The sequence below is a fragment of the Atractosteus spatula genome (assembly GCF_055471065.1).
Source record: "Atractosteus spatula isolate fAtrSpa1 chromosome 10 unlocalized genomic scaffold, fAtrSpa1.hap1 SUPER_10_unloc_1, whole genome shotgun sequence".
Taxonomy (NCBI): Eukaryota; Metazoa; Chordata; class Actinopteri; order Semionotiformes; family Lepisosteidae; genus Atractosteus; species Atractosteus spatula.
In genome coordinates this window covers 2,559,654-2,570,013 of record NW_028296612.1, presented here as the reverse complement: position 1 = coordinate 2,570,013, position 10,360 = coordinate 2,559,654, and the positions used below count along the sequence as shown (strand labels likewise).

Below are 10,360 nucleotides of genomic sequence, written 5' to 3'. Positions count from 1 at the left end.
CCTCCATCAGAAATACAGCCTATTAACGGGAATTATTCATTCAAACTTTGACCTACATGTACGATCACACCTATATAAACACAGTCGAATGATTCAAGTCCTGACTAAACCTGATTCAAGTCAGATAAACCCAAGCTGTTGGACAGAGACCCGCAGAGCAGCCACTGTCTGTCCTCTCAGTGAAAGAGACCACAAACCACAACTACAACTCGGTCACCACTGCAGTAAGAAGCAAAGCAGGTTTATTCATCAGTGTGTGGAGTTACAAAGAGAAAACTCTGACTTCAGACAATACCCGACGCTCAGGTGTCAGATCCTGAGTGTTTAAAACGTGTCTCCGTTCCCAGATCACAAATTACAAGTCTCACCGTCTCACAGTGATAAAGAATCACTCCCTAACAACCTAAGACCACTGCAAAATATTATTATATGAAATAAAATTCCAAGTCCCCCCACCAAAGAAATCAGTTATAATATTTTTCACATCACATGAGAAATCCATGACTTAGGAGATGCCAGGCTGCTGGTCTTCCAGATGTGTCGCTGGTGTGTGACAGTCAGGACTCACAGTGTTCAGCCTACAAGAGACACACTGCGAGTCAGACAGGGGCGTGTCGCTGGTGTGTGACGGTCAGGACTCACGCTGAGAGTCAGACAGGGGCGTGTCGCTGGTGTGTGACAGTCAGGACTCTCTGAGAGTCAGACAGGGGCGTGTCGCTGGTGTGTGACGGTCAGGACTCACTGAGAGTCAGACAGGGGCGTGTCGCTGGTGTGTGACAGTCAGGACTCACTGAGAGTCAGACAGGGGCGTGTCGCTGGTGTGTGACGGTCAGGACTCACGCTGAGAGTCAGACAGGGGCGTGTCGCTGGTGTGTGACAGTCAGGACTCACTGAGAGTCAGACAGGGGCGTGTCGCTGGTGTGTGACGGTCAGGACTCACGCTGAGAGTCAGACAGGGGCGTGTCGCTGGTGTGTGACGGTCAGGACTCACGCTGAGAGTCAGACAGGGGCGTGTCGCTGGTGTGTGACGGTCAGGACTCACGCTGAGAGTCAGACAGGGGCGTGTCGCTGGTGTGTGACGGTCAGGACTCACGCTGAGAGTCAGACAGGGGCGTGTCGCTGGTGTGTGAAAGTCAGGACTCACTGAGAGTCAGACAGGGGCGTGTCGCTGGTGTGTGACGGTCAGGACTCACACTGAGAGTCAGACAGGGGCGTGTCGCTGGTGTGTGACAGTCAGGATTCATGCTGGAGTCTCAGTACCTCTAGTAGCAGATGAAGCTGAGCTTCTCCTCACAGTCACGGTTAGTCCAGCTGCCCCCTCTGTCTCTGTCCAGGGCTCCACAGTAGCTCGTATTGCTCTGATTGCCTCCCCCTGTACTCCAGTTCTGATAATTAAGCGGTTGTCCATTCACCCAGAACCAGAACCAGAAGATCCGACTCTGTCGCAGGCCCAGCCAGACCCGGGTGGACTCAGCAGACCGGGCCTCTTCAGCAGCGTAGCTCTGCTCCTGGTGTGACGGGATATCCGCCAGGCCAGTGTGGTGAGTCTGACAGTGATCCAGGGCCTCAGCCCAGGACTTCTCCTCTCTGACCAGGACGAGGTTTCTGGTGTCTGCAAGAGAGAGACGGGAGTCACCCTTGTAATTGGCTTGTTACAGGTCACACACTTTGTCTCAGGTGAGCTGTCGCTTGAGTCCTGAGCCCTGTGCTTCTCCAGTCACGCCAGTGAAGTCCAGCGATTTGAGCTGGAACCCGTGAAGGAGCTGAAAGAGAAGAGCTGGGTTTGGCCAGACCACCAGGATGAGAACTGCGGATGAATTAACCCCGAAGAGAAGACACACTTGGCCCCAGTCGTACTTGTCCTGTTACCACAGCAACTGATGAATGAGTCCCAGGAATTTAAAAGAGCATCGCAGAGATTCTGGGGCTCCAGGGGTCCAGTGTGTTGAGCCCAGAGCCAGAGGAGGCTGCGGACATGTTTCTACAGCGAGGGGATCATCCAGACCCCCCAACAAGACGAGAGAGCCGTCCTCACCCCGGTGACAGAAGAAGGGTCTGATCTCACTGCAGTCTGTCTCTGTCCATCCTCCTATCGGGCTGCCCTGCAGGTCCACCTGCGCACATCTCTGTCCACCTGCTGACCCAGGCTGCCCTCCTGTCCAGTTCCTGAAGCTGGACGCCCCCTGGTCTGACCACTGCCAGGGCTCATTGTACAGGCCGATCCACACCCTGTGACCCCGCGCTGACCTCCGAACCTCCTCATTCTCACTCTGGCTCCTCACACTGACCAGCTCTGTGTGCTTCTGTCTGCAGAGACTCTGGGCTCCCGTCCAGGTCTGGTTGAGTTCAATCAGGATGACGTTACTGCGCTCTGAGCAGACAATAAAATGTATCAGTGAGTCAAAATGTCAGTAAGACACTGGTGTGATGGACTGTCCTCTTACCTGTGTCGAGTGACAGTGGTGAGGTGTGTCTCTGATTCAGAGCAGAGAGACGTCAGTCAGATACTTGAGTGATGGACTGTCCTCTTACCTGTGTCAAGTGACAGTGGTGAAGTGTGTCTCTGATTCAGAGCAGAGAGATGTCAGTCAGATACTGGAGTGATGGACTGTCCTCTTACCTGTGTTGAGTAACAGTGGTGAAGTGTGTCTCTGATTCAGAGCAGAGAGACGTCAGTGAGACACTGGTGTGATGGACTGTCCTCTTACCTGTGTTGAGTGACAGTGGTGAAGTGTTTCTCTGATTCAGAGCAGAGAGACGTCAGTGAGACAGTGGTGTGATGGACTGTCCTCTTACCTGTGATGTTGAGACACATGAAGTAGTTTCTCTCCTCACAGTCTCTCTCTTCCCATCCTCCCTCAGAGTCCATCAGCACACAGACGCGCCCCTGGGTTTGAGTGTAGGGGCTCCCTGCAGCTCCCCCAGACCCTGGGTCACTCTGTGTGTTCTTATACAGACCAATCCAGGCTCCGTCTGCTTCACCAGTGTTTGTGAGGCTGAGAAGTTCATTCTGCTGCTCCTCAGTGAACACAGTGACCAGGTCTCTGTGATTGTGCCGGCAGTATTCCTGAGCTCGAACCCATGTCAGTTTATAGCGTATGAAGTGGTACTGGTCAGAGGAGTTTGTAGCTGTGAATAAAATACAGATAGAAATAAGATTTCTGTACATTCTGAAATTGTCGCTTACTTGATGTTCTGTCTCTAAATTCATTATTTGCTCTTGATGTAGTTCTGTGCTGCTGCTGTGAGACCGAGGTCAGACGAGGGAGATACAGCTCTCTGCTGCTGTTCTCTCAAGCTCGATTCTCCTGAGACAAACTCAGCCCCCTGAGCTGCTGCCTGGGGCTCTGGGACACTCTGTCAGGGCTGGACTCACCATTGTAGCAGAAGAAGGAGCTGGGATATCGTCCAGTTGCATCATTCCAGCCACCTCTTTTATTATTATTATCATGTACACCATCTTGTAAATAGATCTCTGTGTATATCTCTTCATTCGGGGGTTGTCCTCCACTGGGCTCTCTAGGACTCCAGTTGCGAAACCCAGAGCGCCTCCCGTCAGACCACTCCCAGCCGTCCTGGAGCAGCGCGATCCAGACAGCGTGTCCCTGCGCCGTTGTCCAGATCTGTTCAGACTCTCCCACACTGTCCACCCGGGGCAGGTCGGAGCAGCTCTCTCTGCAGTGTCTCTGGGCTGCAGCGAAGGTCTTGTTTTCCCTGATCAGCCTGTACTGCTGGGGCCCTATTGTGAAGACAAAGATCAGGAGTGACGGTGTGTACAGCTGTGAGACTACAAATCCCATAGTGCTTTGCACACCACCATTTCCTGTTTCCTGTTCATTCTGGTCTATAGTTAAACAGCTCTCAATCTCAGATTGTGCCCTTCGTGAAACTCGGTTCAGCACAGAGTGGACATCAGCTCCACAGTCATGCTGATTAGCTGGACATATTACTTTATAGCTGAGAGGTGTCAGACCTCCTTAGAAAAAGTATTTGTAACCAATAATATTCTGTGAATATTTCTCTTTATTGAACCTTTGAGTCACATGAATCAATTGAGAACAAGCTCTCAGTATTATTATTTTTTTCTAGCAATCAGAGTGAAGTCCCCTTATACACACTATCAGATCAATAAAGAATGAACAGGCTAAAGATTAATTTCGATTCCTTTCTCTTATCTAAAAGATTAGGTGATCTGTTAAGACAAGCTTCAAAGTAAATAATTTGCAGTTTCAAACCCTTTTACTATTGTATATCTCAATATATTTTGCTTGAGCAAAGCTTGTTCTAACCATCTATAATTATAGAGAAATGTTTTCATTGAAACAGTATAAACATGCTTTCCAAAGCCAACACGCTAGCTGGAAGGAAGAGATTTGTTTTTATTTGAAACTAAATTTACAGCATAAACAGTTTTCCATTGTTTTTGTGCCTCTATTTGTATCAGGACAATGAATTCCTCACTGTGATACAGAGCTCCCTGTGGTGTGTTTACCCTCTCTGATGTTCATGACTAATGATTTCTCTGTGATACTGAGTTGTTTGTGTTAAGTGACAGTTTCCTGAAGTAAAGAAATAAGATTAATGTATAGATTAAGAATCTATAGGTAAAGGGCCTGGATAGGGCTTTTCACAGGACAGGATGATCCCAGGTGAAAAATTCTGTATTGAAATCTGCATTTCTAACCTGGTGTTTATAGGTGATCTTGTATCTTAGGACTACATTTCCCCTGATGCATTGCAAAGAGCCAGCAAAGTGTGACAAGACTACAGATACCAGAATGCACTGCACCAGAGCTCTTCCTGTTTCCTGTTCATTCCTGTGTTCAATAGTTAAACTGAGCTCTAACTCTCAGATTGAGTGTCGTCTCACCTTGACTCTCACATATGAAGAAGTTCTCTTCGCTGCAGTCTCTCTCCTCCCAGAATCCCGCTGCGTTGAGAACAGCGCAGGGGAGCTGACTCCTCCAGTGGGTGAAGGTCACGACCTCTCCGCCAGACCACTGCCAGCTCTCTCTGCAGTCTCGGTACAGGCCTATCCAGGCTGGGCCACTGGGCAGGTTAGTGGTGTGGAGGACTGTGTCCATTTCTGCTGTGCTGCTGATGGAGGCCAGGTCAGTGTAGTTGTCTCTGCAGTGTCTCTGAGCGTCAGCCCAGCTCAGGGGTGAGTCCACAAAGCAGAACCTGATGAGGCCGGATCCAGGAGGACAGAGCACTGGGGACACAGAATTATGGGTTGTGTAAGTTTCTCAAATCGTCTGTATTGCAGTCCAAAGGGTCTGTAAGCTCCAGAGTCAGGTTGTTTAAGTCTATTGTGAGACAGAGCAACACCACATTCCTGCTGTCCTCCACCTGAAACTCACTCGTCACCCTGGCGATGGGACAGGTGACCCCCCTGTCTGTAACGGACAAGTCTGTGTGTGACTCTGACAGCCTGGCTGTGCTGTCCCTCAGCCCTGTGGACACTGTGACACTGCAGCTGGATCTGCTGAGTGAGACAGACTGGACACTGTCCATCTTACCATCACGCCCTGGGGGCACCAGGTCCTGCTGTGCTGTGTTTTTACACAGGCGGATCGTCTCACCCCTTTCTCCTGACCTCTCACACAAACCAGGCCGCCCTGAGCCGGGGTGGGTCACTGGGCGGGTTTCCAGCTCAGACCCCTGTGGGAGACGGGCCCAGTCCTGCCCATCTCTGCTTGATGAGAAGCAGCAGTTCTGTAGCCGGTCCTAGATGTTTGTGCCGGAGTGTCGCTTCTTGAGAATATTTCCAGACCCTGCTTCTGCGTGACTGGTGTCGCTGCCTGCGGGGGATCTCCACCTCTGTGTCTGCGGCTGTGTATTTCAGTCTGGGTCCTTGTGTCTGGATCTGCTGGACCCGAGTGTGAGGGAGAACTGGGCAGCCTTGTGTCAGAGGGTCCTTGGTGCTGATCACCCTCTCTCAGTCTCGCGTTCTGTGTGAAGCAAAACCCACCTGTGACGATCCTTCACCCCTTGTTTAACGGATTCCCGTTACTCCCCTCAGAACGCAGATACCCCCCCCCCCCCCCAGCTCCAAAAGCAGCAGATCTAAGATCTCATTCATACCTGCAGCCCTGTCCTTACTCAGCTCTTGATTATCTATGCAAATGTGCGTGCATGTTGGTGTTGTGGTGTTTGTTCTGTCTGTCTCTCTGGACGCCCACACTGCTGCTGTGAAACGTGCTGCCCCCTCAGGGGTGACAGAGGCTCTCTCTCTCTCTCTCTCTGCAGCGGATGGGAGCTGAGGGGCTGACTGGAGACCTGTGTCCAGGGGCTGCTGGACTCCCCCTGTCCTGCACAAGAGCCCAGCTGCCCGCCCTGGGAGCAGAGACGCAGGCCCACCTGTCAGGAAGAGAAGCACCAGCCCCTTCCTCTCCATCCCGGCAGATCCGCTCAAGGGCGAAGGCACGGCGTGGCTCCCGGCTCCGGGTTCGAATCCTCCTGCGTGACACAGCACAGGCGCGTCTGACACAGCTCCTACAGGTCACTGGCGGAGCTCGGGTCTCGCACACGGGCTCAGTCAGATCCGAATCAACTCAGCCCTGCTGGGCTGCTACAGACCCCCTTGGCTGGTGTGGATCGGTCACCAGTGGAGACTGGGGGAGACGCAGGACTCTGGAGAGGGTCAGGACCCCCCTCTCCCACTCAGAAACACCGGATCCGGACTGCTGGGAGAGATTCCCGACTTGATCCATCAGTCTCCTCCCGCTGTCCTGCTCTCCCTGCTGATAGCATCAAGGAAACGCTCCTGCTGTCTGTGGCTCTTCCTCTCCTTCTCCCCTCTCTACTCTCTCTCCACTCTCCTTTCTCCTCTCCTTCTCCCATTCACAGTTTCTCTCCTCTCTCTTGTGTCTCCTCTCTCTGCTCTCTCTACCCTCTCCCCTCTCTCTCTCCTCTCTCTATGATCCACAGTATCTGTCCAGTCTCCTCTCTTCTCTCCACTCTCTCCCCTCTCTCCTTTCTCCTCTCTCTATGATCCACAGTTTCTCTCCTCTCTCTTGTGTCTCCTCTCTCTGCTGATAGCATCAAGGAAATGCTGCTGCTGTCTGTGGCTGTGTCTGTCTGTGGGAGTGAATGGAGCCATTGATGGAGGAGTGGGGTTCAGGCCTGGGTCATGTAGGGGAAGATCAGACACCGTCTGACGCCATGAGAGACGGAATATTTTTCATTTCCTGTTTGTCTCTAACAAAGAGAAGCTCTGTGGCTCAGGATCTGCGCCTGTGGCTGGAAGGTTTGCCGGTTCAAATCCCGCAGCCGGTAGAGGAATCCTACTCCGTTGGGCCCCTGAGCAAGACCCTTAACCCCAACTGCTCCAGGGGCGCCGTAACATGGCAGACCCTGCGCCCTGACCCCCAGCTTCTCTCTCTCTCTATCTGTGTGTCTGTGTGTCTCATGGAGAGCAAGCTGGGGTCTGCGAAAAGATAATTCCTCATGCAAGACATTGTAAAGGGTTAATAAAGTGATGTTAATAAGTTAAGAAACTCGAGAAGGAAGTACATTTCTTAAAAAAACAATACACAGATAAGAAACCAACACAGCGACTAAATATATAAAAATGCAGTTTCAAAAAAATGTACTGTGGAACAGATGTCTCGACTCTATAGGTACCCCAACACCTGTCTCTCTCCTCTCTCACCCCCATCTCTCACCTGTCTGTCTCTCTCCTCTCTCACCCCCATTTCTAACCTGTCTCTCTCTCTCTGACTCTCCTGCCCTCGCTCTCATCTTTCACCCCCATCTCTCACCTGTCTCTCTCTCTCTGACTCTCCTGCCCTCTCTCTTCTCTCTCACCTCCATCTCTAACCCGTCTCTCTCTCATATCTCACCTGTCTCTCTCTCTCTGCCTCTCTCTCCTCTCTTCTTTCTCTCTCTCCTCTCTTCTTTCTCGCCCTCTGATTTGCCTACAGACACAGATTGTCTGATGTCTTTGTTCTCTAGAAATAAACTCCAAAAAAAACACATGAACAAACAACAAAGACAGAATTTACAGAAATAAGACTACGTATTTTTATATAAATAATTATAAATATACGTTCCATTGACCACAGAGGAAAAAACTCACCTGAAGACCAGAGACAGATAGAACCAACATCCCATCTGGGATGGGATGGCAGGGGTGGGGAACAAGCTGCCCAGCCCTGTGGTTGAAGCCGATACCCTGGCTTCTCTCCAGACACAGCTGGGTGAGCTCCTCCAGTCAGGACAGGAGGCTCTTCTGTACACAGAGGGGGGTGGGGGTGGGGAACAAGCCACCCAGCCGTGTGGTTGAAGCCGATACCCTGGCTTCTCTCCAGACACAGCTGGGTGAGCTCCTCCAGTCAGGACAGGAGGCTCTACTGTACACAGAGGGTGGTGGGGGTGGGGAACAAGCCGCCCAGCCATGTGGTTGAAGCCGATACCCTGGCTTCTCTCCAGACACAGCTGGGTGAGCTCCTCCAGTCAGGACAGGAGGCTCTACTGTACACAGAGGGTGGTGGGGGTGGGGAACAAGCCGCCCAGCCCTGTGGTTGAAGCCGATACCCTGGCTTCTCTCCAGACACAGCTGGGTGAGCTCCTCCAGTCAGGACAGGAGGCTCTTCTCTCTCACCCTCATTTCTAACCTGTCTTTCTCGCCTCTCTCACCCCTATCTCTAACCTGTCTCTCTCTCTCCTCTCTCACCCCCATCTCTAACCTGTCTCTCTCACCTTCATTTCTAACCTGTCTTTCTCTCCTCTCTCACCCTTATTTCTAACCTGTCTCTCTCCTCTCTCACCCTTATTTCTAACCCGTCTCTCTCTCCTCTCTCACCCCATCTCTAACCTGTCTCTCTCTCCCTAACTTTCTCTAACTGCAGAGGGATGCACCTTGAACTGAAACCGCAGTGAGGAGTAACCAGCTTCCTAAGTAAACAGCTTCCCTACGAGACTCAGACTTAGCAGAACTAAGGACAAGGAACACGGATGTTCTTCTGCGTTGCTGGGTAGATAAAGACACGCAGGTTGCTACAGAAATGAGAGCAGCCTGTGGACCTGCTCTCCAGACAGTATCTGTTGATCCCGTCAGACACACCTGTACTCGTTTAAATCTCTTGCAGGGCAGCAGGCAGCTACTGTCTCAATAACAGGAGGTCCTACACTGAGGGGTCGCTGTGCCCTGAGCCTTACCTGCTCAGCGCTGTGTGTCGGTGGGTCAGGACGTCTCTCCAGGTGAGCTGTCTGTGCGATGTGTCTGTCTGTCTGTCTATCTGTGTTCTTTATTCCCGACTCTCTCTCCTCCTCTCCTCTCGGACACAGACACAGACGCAGCCGGGATGCAAATCAGGGGGTTTCAGAGGGAACAGTGCAGGAAGCACAAACCAGGCTGGAGGACGGATGGACACACACTCACACACACTCACACACTCACACATTCACTCTCACACTCACACATACAAACAGACACAAACATACACAAACACACACACTCTCACTCACACACTCACACACTCTCACTCACACACACTCTCACTCTCACACACACAAACGCACACACACTCTCTCTCACACAAACATACACAAACACACACACTCTCTCACACACATTCACTCTCTCACACTCTCACTCACACACACACACGCTCTCACTCACACACTCTCACACACACACACTCTCACACACACACACACTGCGCTGTCTTCTTTTCTCGCTCAGACAGTGGAAATCTTGATCAAGGGGCTCCTGTAGGGTTAGGGTTAGAATAACTAGAGGGCTGAGGGTTCGAGTGACGGCTGCGCTCACTGCTGCTGTGTTCTCTGTCAAGCTGCCTTCCCCAGTTCTTCCACACGGTGGCGCTAGTGGTTGCTGGGTCGGCGTCAGATATTCTGTCATCTTGATGCTGGAAAATCGAAGATAAGCTCTGGCTTGATGTCAACAAGGTGGTTACTCGGTGGACCAGTAGGAGGCGCTCTTACAGAACGAACGCTGTGCGCCTCCCAGGTGGGGTTACTGGTGCTGAATGATCACTGTGCGTCTCCCAGGTGGGGTTACTGGTGCAGGACGATCACTGTGCGTCTCCCAGGTGAGGTTACTGGTGCAGACTGATCGCCGTGCGTCTCCCAGGTGGGGTTCCTGGTGCAGACTGATCGCCGTGCGTCTCCCAGGTGGGGTTCCTGGTGCAGAATGATCGCCGTGCGTCTCCCAGGTGGGGTTCCTGGTGCAGAATGATCGCCGTGCGTCTCCCAGGTGGGGTTCCTGGTGCAGAATGATCGCCGTGTGCCTCCCAGGTGGGGTTCCTGGTGCAGAATGATCACCATGCGTCTCCCAAGTGGGGTTCCTGGTGCAGAATGATCACCGAGCGTCTCCCAGGTGGGGTTCCTGGTGCAG

At 52.0% G+C, this 10,360-nt stretch overlaps 1 protein-coding gene across 1 annotated transcript; it reads right to left on the bottom strand.

Moving 5' to 3' along the window:
• Nucleotides 1-227: 227 nt before the first annotated feature.
• Nucleotides 228-5,209, bottom strand: LOC148813419 (macrophage mannose receptor 1-like). Its single transcript, XM_088908324.1, has 6 exons — nucleotides 4,871-5,209; nucleotides 3,377-3,739; nucleotides 2,797-3,129; nucleotides 2,036-2,371; nucleotides 1,261-1,612; nucleotides 228-578 (listed from the first exon to the last, which is right to left on the bottom strand). The coding sequence occupies exons 1-5, from the start codon at nucleotides 5,082-5,084 to the stop codon at nucleotides 1,263-1,265; spliced, it is 1,596 nt and encodes a 531-aa protein (XP_088764450.1). The 5' UTR covers nucleotides 5,085-5,209; the 3' UTR covers nucleotides 228-578; nucleotides 1,261-1,262.
• Nucleotides 5,210-10,360: the final 5,151 nt, after the last annotated feature.

Excerpts from the sequence above, each read along its gene's own strand:
- LOC148813419 (XM_088908324.1), bottom strand. The coding sequence starts at position 5,084 with ATGGACACAGTCCTCCACACCACTAACCTGCCCAGTGGCCCAGCCTGG. Across the intron at positions 3,740-4,870 it reads CTTCATATGTGAGAGTCAAG|GGCCCCAGCAGTACAGGCTG; the intron begins GTGAGACGACAC and ends TCTTCACAATAG. Across the intron at positions 1,613-2,035 it reads ACCCTTCTTCTGTCACCGGG|ACACCAGAAACCTCGTCCTG; the intron begins GTGAGGACGGCT and ends TCTCTCTTGCAG.